The sequence below is a fragment of the Heloderma suspectum genome, chromosome 6, assembly GCF_057233095.1.
Source record: "Heloderma suspectum isolate Gila_16-S chromosome 6, 16-S_ref, whole genome shotgun sequence".
Taxonomy (NCBI): domain Eukaryota; kingdom Metazoa; phylum Chordata; class Lepidosauria; order Squamata; family Helodermatidae; genus Heloderma; species Heloderma suspectum.
Window position 1 is genome coordinate 77721374 of NC_139463.1, and position 24115 is coordinate 77745488.

The following is a 24115-nucleotide window of genomic DNA, read 5'->3' on the forward strand; positions in this document are numbered from 1 at the left end:
CTCTGCATGAAGTGGTTACTGTCAGCCTACTGCCTGGGGAGACCTGGGCTCAAATCCCAGCTTAGCTATGAATCCTGCTAGAAGTTCTTAGGCTCATCACACTCTCTCTAGTGAACATACTTGAAAGGGTTCATGAGAAGATAAAAGTTGGAGAGAACATCAGAATAGGGATGTATGAAAGTTCCGCCACGGATCTTGGGGAGGCCGAATGCCAGCGCATTTGGACCCCCGAAATCGGTGGTGAAATGGCCCCCCGCCCCACCCGGGATGGGACTTACCTGGGGCGAATCTTCCTGGTGGCGGCGGCTGTGGCGGCAGCTGCGGCGGTGGTTTGGCGGCGGCGGCTGTGGCTGGTCTTCCGACTGGCTGCCGCAGCCACCATTTCCAAGTTTAAAAAACAAACAAACAAAAAAACCGTGATAGGCTACGTAAAGATTTACGTAGCCTACCACGGCTATATTAAAAAAAAAAACAGTGATAGGCTACGTAAATGTTTACGTAGCCTATCACGGCTGATTAAAAAAACCACAAAAATGCGCATACGCAAATGGCGGCGCCCATGGGTGCCGCCATTTGCGTTCCTTATTTTGGCACGTCTTAGTCCACGTAAACATTTACGTAGACTACGGCGAAAATATGGGGAACGCAAATAGCATAGTGTCTACGCTATTTGCGTTCCCCTTATTTTCGCCGTAGTCTATGTAAATGTTTACGTAGACTAAGATGTGCCAAAATAAGGAATGCAAATGGCGGCGCCCATGGGCGCCGCCATTTGCATACGCGTGTTTTTTTTTTAATCAGCTGTGATAGGCTACGTAAACATTTATGTAGCCTATCACGGCTGACTGCAGGGACGCAAACGGTGGCGGCTACGGCCGCTGCTATTTGCATCGCTGCTAGCCAGCGGCCGGATGTCTGGCCGCTGGTGGAGCCGGCCAGCGGCTCCGCAGAATCCCTGCGGAGCGGAGCCGGCCGGCCAGGATTCGGGGGGGGGGAGGGACGGAACGCCTCCCCCCCAGCCAGAATTTCCAGGGGAGGGATGGAACGCCTCCCCCCCAGCATCAGCATAATCCGCAAACAGGTAAGTGACTTTCGTACATCCCTACATCAGAACCTAACTTGAGCTTTTTTGAGGAAATGATCTCTTTGGCTCTCTCTGGAAAGTCACTTTCTTTCAATAGCTGTGGCTGCACTAGGAATGTTTTCCTATGTTTTCAATTATTGATTGCTGACATACGTCCATATTATGACTTTCAGTTTAGCAAAAACAGTTTGATTGATGAATTGACTAATCTGAATTAATCCAGTTTAAGGAAGGTCAACTGAGTTACTGGGAAAGACCATGCTTTCTCATTTACCTCCTTAACCCTGTGCACATTTGACATAATAGGTTTAATGAACAAAAGCAGTGGGGAATTGGTGTGATCTGGGATGGTCAAATCTGTCCATTTTTGCTTTTCTCTCTCTCTCTCTTTTTTTTTCTTTCAGTTTTCCAGTTTTGAGTTTGGTTTGTTCTGAATTTTGAGAATTTTTTCCACTCTTAAATTTGGTTTCTCCTACCAAACTTAAAGATTTTTTTTAAATGAATGTATGAAATTTCAAATGGATTTTTGCATGCATTTCTTCCAACACATGGATTTGTATGCATTTTTGCTTAATATGCACTTTCTTGCAAGCAACTATCTTAATGCCATGCCTTTTGAATATTATTTTCACCAATATAAACATGTTTGCATGCACACTCCCCTAATATACACATTGTAATATTCTTTCTTCCTTTTTTTGTCAGAGGTGTAAATTTTGAAGGATTACTTGAGTGTCAGTTCACATGTTGGATTGATAGCGCAACATTAGGTGAGTTCACATTAAAATATGAACCAAACAAATGTCTCCCCCATCCCTAGTTTGTGCCTGCTGGATTTTCCAACCAAATGCACACATTCATTGGATCTTTTACATGGGTGCCTATGCAAATGCAACAGGTATGGGAAGATCCTGTCCAGACATTCTGAACCCCAGTAAAATGAAGTGTATACAGATCTTCTGAACAGAGTTTATATTCATTGGGGTCTACAAACATAAGCTGCTGTGTCAATGCTCTCACAATATCTAGAGCGTTTTCCAGTTGCACTGGCTGCCAATCCACCTCCAGGCCTGATTCAAATTCATTAACATTCAAAGCCCTGAACAGCTTGGGGCCAGGTGATCTGAAGGATCACGTCCTCCCATATGTGCCTGCCTGGACCCTAAGGTCATCTTCAGGAGTCCATTTCCATGAGGCCCTCCCAAACGAAGTGAGGAAAAGGGCCTTTTCTGCTGTGGCACCCCAGCTGTGGAATAAGCTCCCTAGAGTGGTTCACCTGGCACCTATGTTGCACTCCTTTTGGTGCCAGCTGAGACCTTTTTGTTTCCCCAGTATTTTAGCTCCTGAGTTCTTTAGCACTGTTGTTTTAAATTTGTATTTTAACTCTCCACATCGCTTCTAGGTTTTATTCTGGTTGTACTGTTATACTGTGGTTTCAAGCTTTCATATTTTATATTGTTTTATACTGCACCTTGTGGTTTTAATTTTTGTGAACTGCCCAGAGAGCTCTGGCTATTGGGTGGTAATGAAATGAAATGAATGAATGAATAAAAAAATAAATAGAATTTTGGGGTAACACTTGCAACTGCAAGCCTTCCTGATGTCATACAAGACTATGTCTTCATGACTTTTGATTGTGGCTCCATTCAGTGTCGGAGCGCAGGCTCAGCTGAAGCTTAGTCTTGAACTACAGAAGTGTGTCCTTTAGATCTGTACCAAACATCACATTACAAAACAAATGAACACCCACTCAAGCAAATGGAATGCCCCTGACTGAGTTAGAGGAAAAGCCACACTTTGCAGAGCCAATTATATTTATTAAGATTGCAAAATCCTACATATTTCATAGATATAACTATAACTTATATTATAGTTGTATTATATTACAATAACTGATGGTTTGCATCCTTGCCCATTCATAAAACCAGGCAATTGTTACTGAGGAGCTCCTGTGGACAAGCAAAGTAGCAGTGTGCACTGGCTATTCCCCGGTACCATGTACAAGATGATGGGCTTGGCTTTCCTTAATTATGCAAAGAAATGCTAGATCTCTGGAATATGGAGATGCCTTCCATCCTGCCTGGGTCTGAAAGTAATCAATCTATCAAAGCACACCCATATTGAGTGGCTTACTCAAAATCCTGGTGAGAGGAAGCTCCATGTCTAGAGCACCATGACGTCTGGTAAGCACATTATCACCCATAAGCATCCATCATGGTTAGGAACCTCCTCTCAAATATTGCACACAAAAGCCATTTTTCCACCACACACCCCTCCATGCACTCTACACATTTGCACAAAACTGCTGGTGGTGGGAAAAGGAACCCTACCTACATGCTCACCATTCCCCCTAGTTTTCCATTGTTCCTTGGGAAATCTCCTCCCCAAACAATCAAGATTTGAAGAGTCTACCTAGTCAATGTGAGACAGTTCAGTCTTGCTCAGCCTCCTCTGGAGCTCCTTCTGCTCACCTTCCAGCCCTTTCCCCCTCACAGATTTCCTGCTCCACATCCAGCTTTGCTATTTTGAACTCTGTTCTGTTAGCACTCCAAGGGAACCCAAGGCCTTGTGTGTCCCACTCCCCCAGCTTGTCATGAAAAGCCTTCAAATTGCAAAGTCCCCATTGCAGTTGGAAAGGGTGACTCCTCTGGCTCAGTCTCAGAGGACAACCTTGTGGTCTGCAGCTTACGCATACAATGGAAAACACTTTTCTCCTGCTCTGGAATAGGTGGTATTGGCACTTTAATGTCTTCTTTGCTCCTGTGCCTCCATTGTCAGTCAGCCTGCCTACCCACTCAAACAAGTTAGACTCATTGCCATTAGCTGAGTCTATTCACTAAATCATTTAAGTTCTCCACATGTGTATGGAGTCTGTTGCCCTCCCTTTTCCTTATTGAACATTAAGTTCCTCCTTCCCCAATCTCCTCCATAGTATTAACTAAAGAGCTGCCTATCCTATCCAGGTTTTGTGCATGGTCTTACTTTCTATTGGTAGTAAACAATGTATGCAGTAATTCTGATTTCTGGCTCTTGTCCCATTGCTATTTCCCCATTCCATGTCTGTTGCTTCTTCTCCAGCAGGGCACCCAGGGCTTGTTCACACAGAGCTTTTATCCTGCTATTGAGATTGCTCACTCATGGAAGTTTGCAGGCCCTTTAGATGACATCGTGAACTGCCGGGGCTTCCCCTGCACTAAAGGACCTTTATTCCATTCTGTAAAAGATCGGAGGTAATGAGGTATCAAATTACCCTGCCTGTGTTCCACTTGAGTTCCCTCTGTGAAAAAGGAAAAGCTGCAGAAGAGGAGTGAGATCAATGAAACATAGGAAAGGGGAGGGGGGAAAGGAAGCACGTTCAAAGCGAGTCTGTTGTGATTCTGCATTTAAAACGGAAGCAGAAAGCCCCATTTTAAATGTGGGATTTTAAGGTGGTGTAGAGATGCTTCCTGATTCCTGCTGCAGCACATTGTGAGTCTAGGCTAAACACATCTCAGGTGGTCCACATGTGCAGACACAGACACAGACATGTGCATATGAGGACATATGGCAACCCAAGGTTCTTGAAGAACACTACAGGAAGCAGCAGATGAGACGAGAAGCAGGAAGAGTTTTTTTTTTTTTACAATGGCCACCAGATGGAGCAAGAGACAATGTATCTTTGGGTTTGAGTTAAAGCTGAATGAAAAAGCACCCGCTCTTTCACCCAGTTCACCATCCCATTCTCAGGCAATGAAACTGGAGTGAGGAATTCGGAGATTTGTGGAAAGGGAATGACATTCTTTGAAGATTCATCAGTTAGCGCTCGCATGGAGGTGGCTGTGATATGGCAGTAGTGGTTATAGTTTTTGTTTTTTTTAAGGTATTTTCAACTCTGCTGCCTCAGGTTACACAGAGTTCCAACTAGTGGCCATAATCCCCCCACCCCTGATTTCCAGGATACTACATCCAGAGGGCTGTCTCCACCAGCAATTTACTCTGAGCTGGCTGTGTGTTGAGGTCGGTAGGGATACATGATGTCATGGCCATCCAGCAGCGGCCCAGGAGCTTATCGGGGGAAAAAAACAGATTTCCTGAGACTGCTCAAAGTCTGATTCTTTTTGCCAAGTTGGGTTCTCCACAGTATAGTTGTTGTGTGCTCCACCCCGCATTTACCTCAGGTATGCTAGCCCTGCCCAGGGGTGTGCCTTTCACAGTGCTCCCTTCCCTGTCAAGAGGTGTTTCCCATGTGTTTCCTGTCCCTGTACAAACCAATTAATGTCTACTCAGAAGTAGCTCCCATTGTACTCAATGAGGCTTGTCCCCTGAATGCCCACATCAGAATTTACAGAGATCCCCCTGAATTGAATACAGAGTTTACAGCACTGATTCCCTGAAGGCAGTAAAGTGCTTTAGTGAACCTGAGTTTCTCTGTGGCTTGGTTTATTGCCTTTGGAAGTAACTAATTCACACCTCCCTTACAGTGATCCTGTGCAGCATTGGGTTACAATGGGGGTTGGTTTCCCCGTCCCTGTGTTTACTGCTGTCTTACCCACAACCAACCCATTAGTGCTTACTTGGAAGTAACTCCCATTGTACTCGATGAGGCTTGTTCCCAAAATGCTCACTCCCAGAGTAACTGAGATTATCAAGACACAGGAGGAAGATTTTATTGAAGGAGAAAGGGGGGAAAGCCTCTATGAGAGGAAGCCTCTTTATTGGTTGAGCAGCCCCTGTCATTCAGATGATGTTCACTCCACCCTCCCCACCCTCAGAAGGATGTTCTGTAAAGTGACTTAGAATGGTGCAATTCATGCACCTGTGGAACCCTGCATGGACCAAAGCTGGCTCCTTAAAAAATGTGGGCAAGCCACTCCTTCCTTCTCCTTTCATTGTCATGGAGACAGGGCTCAGGGCATTCTGGGGGAAAAAATACATCTGCCAGCCAGAACTGAGGATAATGTATCTCTCTGTGTTTGTGGGGTTGGTATCTCAGGAATACTTGGCTCCTGACCTACACACATTCAGTAGAACCCCATGTGGAAAGCCCTCCACACATACAACAGGATCTATAATGTTCCGTGTATCCCAAACCATCCATGGATAACACCCTAGCTACTTGGAAGGAAATTAATGAAAAAAGAAGCTGGATTTCCTGCAGATATGAACGTAGAGATCACCACCAGCAAGCTGCAACTGTATCGATGGACTACCAGCATCACACTTTGAATTCTCTTTATGGATGTGGCCCTGCAGATTTTGTATGTCTGAATCATACAAGAAGAATGAGATTACATTTTCCCCAGACAGTATCGGAGTCCCATGGAGCCAGAGTGAATATTGGCATCTCCTTTGGGTTGAGGTACAGACAAAAATCAGCAGCAACTCCCCAGGCTCACTTCTTTTAAGTCTGGGCAAGAAGTATTTTCAGGCACAGTAATTTTGCGGCCAAGGCAGTTCTTCCAGTTAAACTGGAAGTCCATTGCTTTTCATCAATGATTCAGAGAAATCCTCTGCTACTGGTAGTGATTCTTGGAACATCTCCCAATGCTAGAGTAACTGACTGCAGGTAACTGGTAATCCCATATGAATATACTTCGGGCTGGATCCAAATGTAGTCATATGTAGAGTAGACCTGTTGAAATCAGTGGCATTTAAGTAAATCCTGACTAAATTAAACCCCATTATGTTCAGCAGATGTACTCTAAGTCTGGATCCAACCCTCTTTGTCTGTGAGGTCTCATCTTTGAAAGCTTTATCTAATACTGAGATCTAAGACATCACAAATCCAAGGATATTGTGGAAAAGAACATAAATGTTATTTGCCTCCTGTCATTAAATAATCCTAAACCATCCATGGAGAACACCCTAGCTACGTGGAAGGCAATTTATCTTCAAAGAAGCTAGATTTCCTGCAGATCATAGAACTGTAGGGTAGGAAGGGGCCTATAAGACCATTAAGTCCAACCCCAAATGTAGAGATCACCACCAGCAAGCTGCAACTGTATTGATGGATATCCAGCATCACAATTCGAATTCTCTTTATGGATGTGGCCCTGCAGATTTTGTATGTCAGATTCAACCTACAGAAGAAGGAGATTACATTTTCCCCCAGACAGCATCGGAGTCCCATGGAGCCAGAATGAATATAGGCATCTCCGTTGGGTTTAGGTGGCTGGTTGCATCATCACTATTTTTCAGACAGCCAGAAAATAAGCAGCCAGTAACTCCCCAGGCTCACTTCTTTTAAGTGTGGGCAAGAAGTATTTTCAGGCACAGTCATTTTGCAACCAAGATGTTTCCTTCCAATTAAGCTAAAGTCTGTTCTTTTTCATCAATGATTCAAAGAAATCCTCTGCTACTGATACTTAACTGTGGAGCTTCACTAAATGCAAGAGTAAATGGCTGCAGGTAAGTGCTAATCCCATATGCATATACTCTGGGCCAGACCCAGATTTAGTAATAGAGTAGATTGATTGAAATTCATGGGACTTAATTAACAAGTCTCATCGTTTTCAGTGCATCTACTCTGAGCATGACTACGTCTGGATCCTACCCTCTTTGTCCATGAGATCCCATCTTGAAAATCTTGTCTGACACAGAACTAAGACATCAGAAATCACAAATCCAAGGATTTCAGGGGAAAGAGCAGAAGGATATTTGCCTCCTGCGATTAAATTAGGTTGTAATTCTATACACCTGGGAGACAGTCCCAATAAACTCGATGGGGTTAAATTCTGAGTAGTCATGTATAGGATTGCACAGTACTTTCATCAAAATATGTCCATGTTTAGGATCCCCACTCATTCAATCAATACAGCTGAGTGTATTTGAGGGCAACTACATTGTCTTCATTTAATAATGATAGAAAATGTACTATCTGGGCTGGAGCAGGTAAACTGCCTAAAATAAATTGTCTCTGTAATTTATATAACAATATTAGCAGTCCATATTATCAGAGTCAGACTGAGTATTTTAGGGAAGGGGTCAGACTGTGAAGGATAGGTTTCAGGTGGATGTCGTTCATGTCTTTCTCAAATAATTATTTCCAGTGTCTTTGTTTACTTAACTTTGTGTATCCCAAAAGGCTTGAAGTATGTAACTTTCTGTCATGTATAGACATTGCTTACAGATAGCAAACTGAGACTGACCCTTAGTCTGATTAGAGATGTTGGAGAAATCCACAGTGGAATCAAATGAGTTCGAATTTTGATGAATCCAACCCACGGATTCCCCAGGGTACCAGCTTTTCCGCAGTTGGGTGGATTCTGTGGATTTGCAGTCAATTTTTCTAACTTTCTGGAATTTTGCAGAAATTTAGTAACATAAAAGTACGTAAAATAAAAAGGCCAAAAAACTCAATTCCCTCCATAGGCGAAAGCATGAAAATGCTGGGGGGGGGGGCTTTGCACATTTGGGGGGATTCAAATGTGGATTTGTGTAAATTTGGAAACTCACAAAAAAAATAATTCCATCAATGAGCGGAGAACAAAATGAATGGCACCTGATAATCCATGAAAGGCAGACAGAACAAATTTTTCACAATACATGCATCCCTAACTCTGATATGTTTCACACTTCCAAAGTCCAAGCCTAGGAGTTGGATGTGCAATGGTTCAAGAGTTCCAAGGTGGACAGCACAAACAAAGTTTATGCAAAAGGGAAGATCTCAACAGTCTGAGTCACAAGCAACAAGGTTGTAAGGGAACACAGCAGACAAGGGGCAGGCAGAAGGAGGGTCAGAGTTGAGTCCAGGTAACAGGCAACAGGGTCTCCAGGCAACACAGCAGGCAAACAAGCAGGCAGTTGAGTCCAGAAGTACTCATACCAGGAAGCAGTCAAGGAAGCAATCCCAAGTCAAGGTAAACTGGGGTCAGGAAGGTGTGGCTGATGTCACTTCCAGAAATTATCTCAGTCTTACACTGCTTCTTTATGCAAAGGCTGTCAGAGCCTCACTCAAGACTGAGCTGTGAGCTGTTAGGGATTGCAGCTGAAAGGGTCCTTCTTGTGACCAAGCCCCCTATGTGTGAGTAGACCTTTTCACACAAGGAGGCCTCTGGCCTGGTCTAGCACTCCTGAATTATTGTGTTTTCAAGGGGGCATCTCCCTTGAGGGCTGTCTGCTGAGGCAGAGTCCTTCTCATCACAGGTGATACCCTTGTGGCAGTCACCCCTGAGGGTCTGGGCTTCTCCTGTTCTATTGACAGCTCGTGGGCATTGCTGGTAGTGGGTGCTTCCTGGTCCTCAAACTCCTCGGAGGAGTCTTCGAGTGGGGGCATAAAAATGGGATTTGAACACATGATTTTTCTGAAGTTCCCATAGCAAAGATACTTAGACAGTTAATTCATGCCAATCCTTTTTGGAGAAGTAAGAAATCATGTCTTCGTTTTAACTATACCTGTATCTAACAGTTCCACATTTGTATTTGGTAAGTGGTGGAAAATTCAGGTCCAACTATTTTTCAAGGGGAGAACATTAGTGGGCTTGGGATTGTAATAATTCACTAATCTGGTCTGGAACTGTATAGAATGAGCTGGCATTTCAACACCAATTTCAGTTCAGGATTCCAAAGTCCCCCCAGCGTATTGACACAGGAGCATTTTTAGCTCTAGAAATGGCTGCTTAACAGACTGAGTCCTGGCAGCTTCTTATCCTGTTCTCTCTTGCAGCCTGCATCGATAGCCACAGCTATGGCTGTATAACCTTTCCAATCTGTAGGCCAGGAGCAGCACGCCAGCCTGCAACTCTAACCCTCTAGTGTAGTGGAATGAGAGTTAGACTTACAATGGGCCGGGAGACCTGGATCCATACCCTTTACACAGGCACAAGGTAACCATTGGCTTGTCTCTTCCTTGCCATCCTAGTAGGCCTGTGGCAGAGGTGAAATTCAGACTTGGCACTTCCTGATATGTACCTCAGTCTCTTAGAGATCAATCCTATGGGCCCTGGGCGAGTGTCCTAGGGACCATAGTATTGTTCAGATCCCCCTTTCAAGGTCAGAGACAGTGCTCTGACCTTGGAAGGGGGAGTCAGAGATCTGACCCTCCTCCTCTCTCCTCTCATTGCCAGTGATGAAAGAACCACACTGGCTGCTCTCTGACTTGGAAAAGTGATCTCAGAGAAGGAGGAAATGGGGCGTTCTGGTGGTTGGGGAGGGGAAGAGACTGGAGAGGCCAGGATATGAGTTATCCCGAGCCTCCTCTAGACTGCTTCCCTCCCACTCCAAAGCACCCTTTCTAGACAGGCTAAAAAGCCCTTCCAGTGAAATCTGCAGGGCAGGAGGATGGGGAGATGAAGATTGCCTCTGCCACTCTCCCTGCCCTGCATTGGATGGTCAGATGCCTCCATGTTTGGGGACTTCCGATCACCAAGGGTATAATCAATAGGATTCTGCCCTTAATCACCACTCTAAATTTGAAACCCTGTTCCCTGCCCCACAGCTCTCATATCCAATTCAGTCAGACTAGGAAAATATTTTCAGGTGCCATCTCTTGCATGTAGATAAACGCCAAATACATTGGGAAAAACACTTTAAGACCCCAAATTGAAGGAAGTTGTTAGAATACCAGTCTCCAAGCAGAGATGTTAAGCACAATAAGCCATGTGGGCTATATACCATTCAACCCTGTCTGACATACTCCTGTTGTCATATTCCTGTCTGACATATGCCACATCTCCACTGGCACAATAAATTTGCGATGTCCCTTAGTCTCTGATTCCACAGGAAGATATTAGGAAAAACCCCCTCAGTGGTTTGATAACACGCCCAACCCAATATTCACAGTATGCTCAAATGGTAACCTGTAAGACTTGGTTGATGCCTCTATATTAAATCCAACATCCTTCTGATTATATTCTAGGATTGGTGTGACTTGTTCTGGATTAAATCAATGTGGAACACAGAGAAAGGCAACCAGACAACCATCACAGAATTCATCCTTGTGGGTTTTGGGAATATCCCAGAGTTGCAGCCTCTTCTTTTCTTGCTCTTCCTAATGATTTATATTGTGACACTAACAGGGAACCTCCTCATCATTTTGCTAGTTGTGGCTGATCACCATCTTCACACTCCCATGTACTTCTTCCTGGCAAATTTGTCCTGCCTGGAGATCTGCTATAGCTTAGTCATCTTGCCCAAAATGTTGACCAATTTGTTTAGTGGAGAGAGGTTCATTTCTGTTAGTGGATGCATAACCCAATTTTATTTTTTTGGCTCTTGTGCTGGTATAGAAACATATCTCCTGGCTGCCATGTCTTATGATCACTATCTGGCAATATGCAGACCTTTGAACTATGCCTGTAGTATGCAAAGAAAATGGTGTTTTCAACTCCTGGCTGGGGCATGGATAAATGCTTTCATAGGCAATTCCATAATGGTATTCATGCTGGCTCAGTTATACTTCTGTGGCCCCAGTGTTATAGATCATTACTTTTGTGACTTGATCCCAAAGGAAAAGCTCTCCTGCAGTGATACAAACTTGATTGAACTTGTTACCCTTCTCTTGCCTTTCATTTACACTGTCATCCCATTTCTACTGACACTCACATCCTATGTTTGCATCATCACCACCATTCTAAAGATTCCTTCTGCTGTTGGGAGGCAGAAAACCTTTTTGACCTGCTCCTCTCATCTCACAGTGGTTTGCATTTTTTATGGTTCACTAATCATTGTCTACATGTTGCCAGATACCCCCACTCTGAGAGACCTCAATAAAGTCTTCTCACTCTTCTATACCATCCTGAACCCCTTAATCAATCCTCTCATCTACAGTTTGAGGAACAAAGACGTTCACAGAGCCCTGTGGATAGTATGTTGCAAATTGGCAGGTCATGCAAGGATTCAGCTGAACTCCTCCCTTTCCTTTGCCATTTTTCAGCCAGGATCTTGAATCAAGGCTTGTAAGAGCTGCATCTGCTTGTAGTGGTTAGTGTCAGATTAGGCTTGGGGAGACCTGGGCTCAAATCCCCACTCAGCTATGAAGCCTGCTAGAAGTTCTTAGGCTCATCACACTCTCTCAATTAAACATACTTGAAAAGGGTTCATGAAAAGAGAAAAGAGGGAGAGAGCATCACAACTAACTTGAGCCTTTTTTGAGGAAAGGATACACATGTTTTAAATACACCCTTCTGTTTGGCTCTCTGTGTGGAAAGTCACTTTCTTTCAATGGTTGTGGTTGCATTAGGATTTGTTTTCCTATGTTTTCAATTATTGATTGTGGACATATTATGGCTTTCAGTTTAGCAAAAACAGTTTGATTGATGAATTGACTAATCTGAATCAATCCAGTTTAAGAAAGGTCATCTGAGTTACTGGGAAAGACTTTGCTTTCTCATTTACCTCCTTAACCTTGTGCACCTTTTCATAACAAGTTTAATAAACAAAAGCAGTGGGGAATTGGTTTGATCTGGGATGTCCATTTGCTTCTATCGGTTTCTCATTTTTCTTTAAGTTTGGCTTGTTCTGAACTTTGATAACTTTTCCAATCTTGAATTTGGTTTCTCCCACCAAACTTAAAGAATATTTTTTTTTTAAAAAATGTGTGTATTAAAATTTCAAATGGATTTTTGCATGCATTTCTTCCAACACATGTATTTGTATGTATTTTCACTAAATATACACATTCTTGCAAGCCTTTTGAATAATATTTTCACCAATATAAACCTGTTTGCATGCACATTCCCCTCATATACACAACATAGAAATCAATCAATCAATCAATCAATAAAATAGAATTTTGGGGGAGCACCTTTAGGTGCAAGCCTTCCTGATGTCATTCAAGAATATGAACTGTGTCCTTTAGTTCTGTACCAAACATCACATCATGATCAAACAAACATGCATGCAAGCAAATGGAATGCCCCTGACTGAGTTAGGGGAAAGCTCACACTTTGCAGAGCTGATTACATTTATTAAACTTGCAGCATTCTATCTGTTACATAGATATAAAAACACATATTACAATGACTGATTTTTTTGCAAACTTGACCATTCATAAAATCAGGCAATTGTTACTGAGGAGCTCCCCGCTGTTGCCATTTTAAACATGCCCCAATAAACCTAACACTAAAGGTCTCCATTTTGTCCAGGAAGTTATGGAACATACATGCTTGAGCATACTGGACAAGCAATCAATGTAGCAAGGTGCAGTAGCTATTCTCCTTTACCATGTACAAGTTGACGGACTTGGCTTGCCCTAGTCACTCGAAGAGGTGCGAGATATCTGGAACATGGAGATGCCTTCTATCCTGCTTGGGTCCAAAAGTAATCAAGCTATCAAGGTGCACCAAATTTGACCGGCTTACCCAAAAACCTGGTGAGAGAAACATCCATGTCTAGAGCACCATGATATCCAGTAAACACATTATCACTCATAAGCGTCCATCACAGTTGGATTGAACCAGCTGAACCTCCACTCAAATATTGCACGCAAAAGCCATTTTTTCCACCACGCACCTCCATGCATTCTGCACATTTGCACAAAACTGCTGGTGATGGGGAAAAGGAACATTACCTACATGCTCACCATCCCCCACCCTAGCTTTCCATTCTTACCTGGGAAATACACACACACAAACACACACACACACACCTGCCACCAAACAATCGAGATTGAAGAGTTTACCCACTGAGTGTGAGAGAGTGCAGTCTTGCTCAGCCTCCCCTGAAGCTCCTTCTGCTCACCTTCCAGCCCTTCTGCCCTCACAGATTTCCCTATCCACATCCAGCTTTGTTATTTTGTACTCTGTTCTGTTAGCACTCCAAGGGAACACAAAGCCTTGTGTGTCCCACTCCCCCAGCTTGTCATGAAAAGCCTTTAAATGGCAAAGTCCCCATCACAGTCAGAAAGGATAACTCCTCTGGCTCACTATCAGAGGACAACCTTGTGGACTGCAGCTTATACATAAAATGAAAACCCCTTTTCTCCTGCTCTGGAATAGGTGGTATTGGTACTTTAATTTCTTCTTTGCTCCTGTAGCTCCATTCTTTGTCAGCTTGTCCAACCCACTCAAACACATTTGACCCACTCAAACACATTGCCATCAGCCGAGTCCACTCCATTCACTAAACCAGGTCAGTTCTCCACATGTGTATGGAGTCTATTGCCCTCTCTTTTCCTCATTGAACATTAAGTTCCTCCTTCCTCAATTTCCTCTGTAGTATTAACCAAGGAGCTGCCTGTCCTATCCAGGTTTTTTGTTTTGTTTTGCATGTTCTTATTTTCTATTTGTAATAAACAATGTATGCAGCTGATTAGTGGCTCTTGTCTCATTGCTAATTCTCCATCGAACAGTTCCATGTCTGTTGTTTCTTCTCCACCAGGGCACCCTGATTCCTGCTGCAGCACATTGTGACTTCAGGCTAAAAACATCTCAGGTGGTCCACATGTACAGACACATACATGTGCATATGAGGACATGTGGTAACAAAAGGTGCTCGAAGAACACTACAGGAAGCAGCAGATGAGATGAGAAGCTGAAAGAGATTTTCTTTTTTTCTTTTTTTACATGGCCACCAGATGGAGCAAATAACAATGCATTTTTTGGTTTCAGTTAAAGCTGAATGAAAAAGCAAAGCACCCACTTTTTCACCAAATTCACCATCCCATTCTCAGGCAATGAAACTGGAGGGGGGAATTCAGTGATTTGCTGAAAGGGAATGACATTGTTTGAAGATTCATCCGTTAGAGCTTGCATGGAGGTGGCTGTGATATGGCAATAGCAGTGGCCCCTTTTTTTCTTAATGTTCAACTCTTCTACCTCAGGTGACACAGAGTTCCAGTTAGTGACCTCAATCTCCCTCCCCTCTCATCCCCAGTATACCATATCCAGGACATTCTGGGGAAAAATTATGATTGCCAGCTGCCAGAAGGAGCACATTCTTGACTGCGATAATAGATATAAAAGGAAGATTAAAATGGAACAGAATTTGTGCCACACCTCTACTCCCATTAACCGGAATTGAATTTGATGTCACTCCTATTTCCCCTATGGTTTCAGGCCCCTTAATTTCAGACACACCCAGTGTTGAGCTGATAATCCTCAAGGGAGAAAGTTGGCTTCAGCCTTAATTTGAATCAGGAATTTGGATACAGGACAGACCTTTTTGGGCATTCAGAACTGATGATAATGTATCTCTCTGTGTTTGTGGGGTTGGTATCTTAGGAATACTTGGCTCCTGACCTACACACCTTCAGTAGAAACCCTGTGGAAAGCCCTCCACAAATATAACAGCATCTGTGATGTTCCGTGTATCCCAAACCATCCATGGATAACACCCTAGCTACTTGGAAGGAAATCAGTGAAAAAAGAAGCTGGATTTCCTGCAGATATGAATGCAGAGATCACCACCAGCAAGCTGCAACTGTATTGATGGACTACCAGCATCACACTTTGAATTCTCTTTATGGATGTGGCCCTGCAGATTTTGTATATCTGAATCAACCTACAGAAGAATGAGATTACATTTTCCCCAGACAGTATTGGAGTCCCATGGAGCCAGAGTGAATACAGGCATCTCCTTTGGGTTGAGGTGACTGGTTGCGTCAACAGTGTTTTTCAGACAGACAAAAAATCAGCAGCAACTCCCCCGGTTCGCTTCTTTTAAATCTGGGCAAGAAGTATTTTCAGGCACAGTCATTTTGCAGCCAAGGCAGTTCTTCCAGTTAAACTGGAAGTCCATTGCTTTTCATCAACGATTCAGAGAAATCCTCTGCTACTGGTAGTGATTCTTGGAACATCTCCCAATGCTAGAGTAACTGACTGCAGGTAAGTGGTAATCCCATATGAATATACTTCGGGCTGGATCCAAATGTAGTCATATTTAGAGCAGACCTGTTGAAATTACTGGGATTTAAGTTAGTCCTGCCTAAATTAAATCCCATTATGTTCAACAGATGTACTCTGACTAAGTCTGGAGCCAACCCTCTCTGTCTGTGAGATTCCATCCTTGAAAGCTTTATCTAACACTGAGAACTGAGGCAGCACAAATCCAAGGATGTTGTGGGAAAGAGCAGAAATCATATTTGCCTCCTGTGATTAAATTAGGGTGTAATCCTGCAGATCTGGGAGCATGTTCCATTAAATGGAATGGGCTTTATTTCTGAGTAGTCAGGATTTCAGTAGAAGTTATGCAAAATATTTCCATTTTTAGGACTCTCATTTACCCAATCAAAATGGCTGAGTACACTCTTGAAGACAAATAGCCTTTCTTCATTTAATAAGATCAGCAACCATTTGTATGTGCTCTGGAGCATTTAAAATGTCTGACATACATTTTCTCAGTAATTCATTCAACAATCTAGTTAGTATGATCCAAGTCTGACTGAAGATAGGTGTGTGTCTATGTATGTGGATTTTGAACTTTGAGATGGTTAATTCTCTTTTTGTTCATGTTAAAATTAGGAGAGAAATGAGACAATGTCTGTGAACTCAATGTATGATACAACTAAGATAAGAACTAGAAAATAATCATAAGCATTTGTTGCATAAGGGGAGCCAAAGGTAGATATCTTACAATCTTAAGAGATATTTTAGTGTATGTGTATTGTGTGTTTATGTTGTTGTTGTGTTGTGCTTTTCTTTAAAAAAGAAATATTATGCAAGATAGGTGTGTGTGTGTGGGGGGGGTCGGTGGGTCTTAACATCATTTTCAGGAAGTCAGTCACTGAGAACTCTAATAACATTTTCCATTTCCTTTTGTTTAGTTACCTTCGTGTAACCCAAAAAGCTTGAAGTGCATAAATAAAATATGTTAGCTTATCTGTACCCATGGTACAGATGAGAAATTGTGACTATATGTGATGTTTCCATACAGTGCTTTTCTGCTATGAGATTTGAAGTTACACATGGTTAGTCAAAAAATCCCACAGCAAAGATACCTTGAGAGTAAATTCACATATCTTTTAAAAAGAAATAAGAAATCCTTCCAGACATAAATTTCAGTTACAGACTTTTATTTGGTGAACGTTCAGGTTGAAGTATTTTTCAAGATGAGAATATTTGTGGTCTTGGGATTCATTGTAAGAATTTACTAATCTGGAAAGGTATATGATGCGTTGGCATTTCCACATGAATTTTAGTTCAGAATTCTAAAGTTCTACTGGTTTAGGGATATGGGAGCTTTTTTAGCTCTAGAACATCTTGCTTAACAGATGGACCTATGACTGCTTGTGGGTTTTTGGCTTACCCTCGCACACCCTTTCAGCCTTATAGCTGCAGCCCATGGCTCGAGAACATTTAGATTTAAAGTCCTAGAGCTTGCCAGCCTGGAACTCTAACCCTGTGGTGCAGTAGAATTAGGTGCTGCGGAATGTGTGTTAGACTTATGTTGGGAAGACCTGGCTTTAAATCCCTACCCAGCCCACAAAGTTACTGGATGACCTTTGTTCAGTCACTGGTTGTGTTCACATGACATGCTTACCCATGGTGGGTAGGGTCCAGGAGCTCCCCACAAGTGGTTAACATGTTGTGTGTGTGTGGGGGAGGTTACCTGCCTACCCTTGGTCCAACACCCTCCCTCAGAAGCCACGCTCTGCAGAGTGGGTAAAGGGCCCCGGGGTGGCTTACCGTGTTGTGTGGAGACCTTGCGTAGACTGACATGAGCGGCCAGAGACACAGCCACCTACAGCATCCATGGTTTGGCAGTCATGTGCAGGGAGGATGTATTGTGGTTCCCCTCCCCACAGCATGGGTCCGCAGCCCTCCCTCCCCCTGTGAGTGTCCGAATACACCTACTGTCTTCCAGCACAACCTACCTGACAAGATTCCTGTGTGGAAATAAAAAGTTAATTTGATGCCCTGAGGTCCTAGGAGAACAATAGTAAAGCTTTACTTTTCTATAGGACTTTTGAGTTTCATAGCTCTTCACATGCATTATCTAATTGCAATCCAGTTGTTGCAACATCGCTGTAAGGTAAGTCATTGTTATTATCACATGTACCGCAGAAAGGGCAGTTAGTGGTTTGCTTACTGCTGCCTAGTGGGTTCATCAGAGGTGAGAATCAAAATAGATGCTTCTTAATTAGTAGCTCAGTCTCTTCGGGTGCAATCCTATGCCTGTTTAGACAGAAAAAAGATGTACAACTCCCAGCATCCCTCAGCCAGCCATGCTGGCTGAGCGATGTTGGGAGTTGTACAATTTTTTTCTGTCTAAACAAGCATAGGATTGCGCCCTTAGCCAGTATGCTAAATTATTAAACCTTGTTACACAGCGTCACCTGACTCAAACATCCTTTCCCAGTAAAACCAGTGAAATGTTTTCAGCTGCTATCCTTTGCACATGAAAATATTCCAAATTGCTTTGGACAAATACTTTTAAATCCAAAGTTATGGAGGATTAAAAAAAAAAGGTTAGTCAATGCTCTTTCCTAGGGATGTCAGAGAAATCCACTGTGGATTCAAATGAGGCCAGATTCTTTGGAATCCGGCCTCAGGATTCTGCAGCGGATTGGGACCACTTACCTCTGCTCCAGGAGGACTGGAGGTAGGGATGTACGAAAGTTCTGCCACGGATCTTGGGGAGATCACCCTGAAATTGGTGGCGGAATGGCCTGCCCCCCCGGGACGAGACTTACCTTGGGCGGATCTTCCTGGCTGCGGCGGCGGCCGGTCTTCCAACTGGCTGCTGCCGCCAGTATTTCCAGTTAAAAACAAAACAAAACATGATAGGGTACATAAAGATTTACGTAGCCTATCACAGCTGACTTTTTTTAAAAAATGAAAAAACGTGCGTACGCAAATGGCGGCGGCCATGGCCGCCGCCATTTGCGTTCCTTATTTTGGCACAACTTAGTCTACGTAAACATTTACGTAGACTAAGACGGCGAAAATAAGGAGAACCCAAATAGCATATACGCTATGCTATTTGAGTTCCCCTTATTTTCTCTGTCTTAGTCTATGTAAATGTTTACGTAGACTAAGGCGTGCCAAAATAAGGAACGCAAATGGCGGCGGTGTGTGTGTGGGCTTCAAAGTCTATGGGCACATCCTGCCAATCGTCTTTTTTTTTTTTAAAGACATGGCAATTGGCAGGGACAGGGAGGAGGCGAACGGCTCTGGCTGGCAGGAGGGAAGGTAAGAGGCCCCCACGCCAGTCTCCCCCCCCCCCGGAATCCTCACGGAGCAGAGCTGCTCTGGAGGATTCCAGGGGGGAGGAATGGATCACCTCCCCCCCTGGATACCGCACCTGAACAGATGCTGGGGAATCTGTACACCCCTACGAGTCTTTCCCCAGTATGCTGCAGTAGACATTTTTGTGGTATTTAACAAATTGACAACCATCAGAGATTTCTACACACCCTTCTAGATTACTCTCAACCCCCGACTGAGATATTACAGATTGACATCCAGAAATACAAACAAATTGAAAGGAATGTACATTTCTGACACTTCAACTTAGGCAGAATAAAATTAGACATAAATAGGGGATTTCTTTTAAAATATCTCTTCTGGTTAAAGATCTGTGGGCCATAATATGAATGTTAGAAGAGGCTCTTTAACTAGACCCTGAAATTAGGTCCATTTTTTTGCTGATTCAGGAACATCAAAGGACATCCCCAGGAGAAATTATGCATTCACTCTTGGCTAATAAGGAGCATACAGGTATTCTTAAAGTTCATTGCCCGATTGTTTTTTCAGGATATGGGACATTGCTATTACAATGAAAATGACTTACTACATAAGAGCAAGGGATAATAGAATGTTTGAGAATAGGTTTATTGAAAAATGGAGTGTGTGTCTTACATTTTGGAAAGATTAATTCCAGGATAGCATTTGTCCATATTCATTATTTTATATTTTTACAAGTTTGCATTTATGTATTATAAACTCTGTATTTGTAGGATAAGGGTTTTCTTTGTATACATCTTATTATTCTTTATTTTGTATATTTGTTATCATAGTTTCAATAATAAAATGTAAAAAAAGAAAAAAGTATGTAGGCTGTTGCAATAATACTGTAAGACAGCAATCCTTTTTTTTAAGACATGGCAATCGGCAGGGACAGGGAGGAGTAGGGATGTGGGGATGTCAGAGAATTTCACCACAAATCTTGGGGAGGCCGAATGCCAGCGCATTCAGCCCCCCAAAATCGGTGGCGAAATGGTCTGCCCCCCCGCCCCCCCCCGGGACGGGACTTACCTTGGGCGAATCTCCCTGGCGGCGGCGGCTCCGGTGGTGGTTCGGCGGCGGTTCAGTGGCAGCAGCCGCTGCGGCCGGTCTTCTGACTGGCTGCCGCTGCCGCCATTTCCAAGTTTTTTTAAAAAAAGAACAAATGTGATAGGCTACGTAAAGATTTACGTAGCCTATCATGCCTAGATTTTAAAAAAATACCGTGATAGGCTACGTAAATGTTAACATAGCCTATCACGGCCGAGTTAAAAAAAAAACAAAAAACTGCGCATACGCAAATGGCGGTGCCCATGGGCGCTGCCATTTGCATTCCTTATTTTGGCACGTCTAGTCTATGTAAACATTTACGTAGACTATGGCGAAAATAAGGGGAACGCAAATAGCGTAGCGTCTATGCTATTTGCATTCCCCTTATTTTCGCCGTAGTCTACGTAAGTGTTTATGTAGACTAGACGTGCCAAAATAAGGAACGCAAATGGCGGCACCCATGGGCGCTGCCATTTGCGTATGCGCGGTTTTTTTTTTTTAAACTCAGCCGTGATAGGCTATGGAAACATTTACGTAGCCTATCACGGCTGACTGCAGGGACGCAAACAGCGGCGGCTACGGCCGCCGCCATTTGCAGACCCGGCTGGCCAGGATTTGCGGCGGGAGGGACGGGGCGCCTCCCCCCCGGCCAGAATGTTGGGGGGGAGGGACAGGGCGCCTCCCCCCCGGACAGAATTTCAGGGGGAGGGATGGAGCAACTCCCCCCCACCGCGAATCAAATTTCGTAAAAGGTAAGTGACTTTCGTACATCCCTATGGATGTCAGAGAATTCCACCATGGATCTCGGTGAGGCCGAATGCCAGTGCATTCGGCCCCCCGAAATCCATGGCAGAATGAAGCCCCCACCCCCCACCCCACAAAACGTGCACAAAACGGAGCACTTACCTGCTGCTGTCCACGCTGACTTGTGAATGGCAGCCACCCTGCGGCCGCCATTCACTTCTTCATCGTAGTCGTGATAGGCTATGTAAATACTTACGTAGCCTATCATGGCTAACGCAGAGACGCCTTTTGCGTCCCTGCAGAGGCTGTGATAGGCTACGTAAGTATTTACGTAGCCTATCACGGCATGCCCCCCCCAACAGCATACCCAAATGGCGGCAGCTACGGCGGCCGCCATTTGCGTTCCCTTTTTTTCTCTGTTTTAGCCTACGTAAATATTTATGTAAGCTATTACGGTGAAAAAAAGGGGAATGCAAATAGCGTAGTGGGTGCCATTTGTGTTCCTTTTTTTTCTCACCCTAATAGCTTATGTAAATATTTACATAGGCTAAAACGGCGGGGAAAAAAAAGGAACGCAAATAGCGCCCACTGCGCCGTTTGCCTTCCCCCTTTTTTTGCTGTAATAGCTTACGTAAATATTTACGTAGGCTAAAACAGTGAAAAAAAGGGGACGCAAATGGTGGCTGCTGTAGCCGCTGCCATTTGCATACACTGTTTTCTTTTTTTTCCCCTGCAGGCTGCCCAGCGGCCAGAGGTTTGGCTGCGGGCGGCCCCAGCCGGTTGCTTTGCGGTATCTCCATGGAGCGGAGCCGGCTGGATTTGGATTTAGGTGCTCCACACCTCCCCCCCCCCACGAATCACCCCATTGAAAAGGTAAGTGACTTCCGTACATCCCTAGGGAGGAGGCGAATGGCTTTTGGCTGGCAGGAGGGAAGGTAAGCGGCCCCCAAGCCAGTCTCTCCCCCTGCCCAGAATCCTCACAATCCAATAGTCTAGAGCAAGCCTCTAGACACTGTTGAGATGGCAGTAGAATTTTTTGGTTTCTGGACCTAACGCTCCCTGCCCCCTCCCACCCCCTCCTAGCCAGTACAGTTCTTTTTGTGCCACTGCCATCTCTGTGCATGTAAATGGAGCATGGAATGGGGGAAAATGGGGTGGTCCTGGGGGCGGGTAGGGGAGCAGACCATGGAAGCCACTTCAGACAGATTCAGGACAGTATTTGTGTCACAAAACACATTGGCATAATACATCTGTGTAGTTCCTTAGCTTCAGATTACATAAAGAGATTTAAGGAAAAAGCTCTTGTCTAATTACAAGACCAAATCAAAATTCTTTATTCACTTGAAATACAAGAGTAGAAAGATGCCTTTACGTTTAAGACAATGTCATTTTTATATTCTAGGGTTGGTGTGACCTACATTGGATTAAATCAATGGGGAGCACAGAGAAAGGCAACCAGACAACCATCAAAGAATTCATCCTCTTGGGATTTGGGGTTCTCCCTGAGTTGCAGCCTCTTATTTCCTTGCTGTTCCTAGTGATTTATGTTCTGACACTAACTGGGAACATCCTTATCATTTTGCTAGTTGTGGCTGACCACCATCTTCATACCCCCATGTACTTCTTCCTGGCAAACTTATCCTGCCTGGAGATATGCTATAGTTCAATCATCTTGCCCAGAATGTTGACCAACTTGTTTACTGGGGACAGGAGCAGTTCCGTTAATGAATGCATCACCCAATTTTATGTCTTTGGCTCTTGTGTAGCTATAGAAACATATCTCCTGGCAGCAATGTCCTATGACCGCTATCTGGCCATATGTAGACCTTTGAACTATGCCTCTATTATGCATTGGAAACTGTGTTTTCAGCTCATGGCTGGGACATGGATAAATGGTTTGCTGGTTACCTGCACAGTAGTATCTCAGCTGGCTCAGTTATACTTTTGTGGCCCTAATATAATAGATCACTACTTTTGTGACCTGATCTCAATGGAAAAACTCTCTTGCAGTGACACTAGCCTGATTGAACTCACCACCTTTCTCCTGCCTTTCATTTATACCATCATCCCATTTCTACTGACTCTCACATCTTATGTTTACATCATCAGCACCATCTTGAAGATCCCCTCTGCCATTGGGAGGCGTAAAGCTTTTTTGACCTGCTTCTCCCATCTTACTGTGGTGTCCTTTTTTTACAGTTCAATAATCATTGTTTACATGTTGCCAGACACCCCCACTCTGAGAGACCTCAATAAAGTCTTCTCACTCTTCTACACAGTCCTGACACCCTTGATCAATCCCCTCATCTACAGTTTGAGAAACAAAGATGTTCACAAAGCCCTGAGAACATTATATAGCAGATGGTTTATATTTGCAAGGATTTAGCTGTATTTGTCCCTTTTTGTTTAAGTTGTGAGATGTTGCTTGTATAACTCCTTCTATTAGCATTATCTCAAACTGTTATGGCTGAATTTATCTAAATATGTTTTCAGTTGCGTATTTCTGAACTGGCTACTGTGTTATGCCCTTGGGCTTAATAATGATTTGTTGGATGATGTTTTGATCACTTTATCAAACCAGTGTAAGGTAGGTCATCTATGTTACAGGGAAATACCTTGCTTTCTCCCTTACCATATATCAAAGTAAATGGTTGTAATATGAGTAAGTTTACAAAAGGGTTCATATATTTGTGCCTGGTGGCCTTGCCCCCAAGAACGACACATACATTTAAACTTCTACACAGGGAGCACTGAGCAAATGTCTGGCATGTTTAGGCTCTGCCATGTTTCTATACCTTAGAAAGATGGAGAGTTGTGATCTCATGAAAAGGGTATAAATGAAGGGTCCAAGTATACATTACAGTATTTGCATAACAAAAACCACTAGTGCTTTGCTGAAAACTTTGACTCTTCCATTTTCTGCATTTCGGGTGGGTGGGGGGATGAAAACTCTGGAGAAAGATGCTGGGAGGGGTGTGACTTTTGGGCAATTCTCTCTTGGGGAGGGGAACAGGGTTTCCACATACCTTTTTGAGTGTAGGCAATTCTTGAGGGGGTCTTCTTTCTATTTTCTATATTTGTAAAAACAAAACATCCCCTGCACTTGCAGGAGCCCAGACCTCTTCTCTAGCCTGGCAGTTCTTTCTGAACTCCCAGG

General features: G+C 43.7%; 2 protein-coding genes across 2 annotated transcripts; both read left to right on the forward strand.

Annotated features, from left to right (window-relative positions):
* The first annotated feature begins 10949 nt into the window (after positions 1-10949).
* Positions 10950-11948, forward strand: LOC146341294 (olfactory receptor 11A1-like). Its single transcript, XM_084807352.1, has one exon. The coding sequence runs from the start codon at positions 10950-10952 to the stop codon at positions 11946-11948; it is 999 nt and encodes a 332-aa protein (XP_084663478.1).
* Positions 11949-22390: 10442 nt separating this feature from the next.
* Positions 22391-23344, forward strand: LOC146341295 (olfactory receptor 11A1-like). The gene has a single exon (XM_084807353.1). The coding sequence runs from the start codon at positions 22391-22393 to the stop codon at positions 23342-23344; it is 954 nt and encodes a 317-aa protein (XP_084663479.1).
* The last annotated feature ends 771 nt before the right edge of the window (positions 23345-24115 follow it).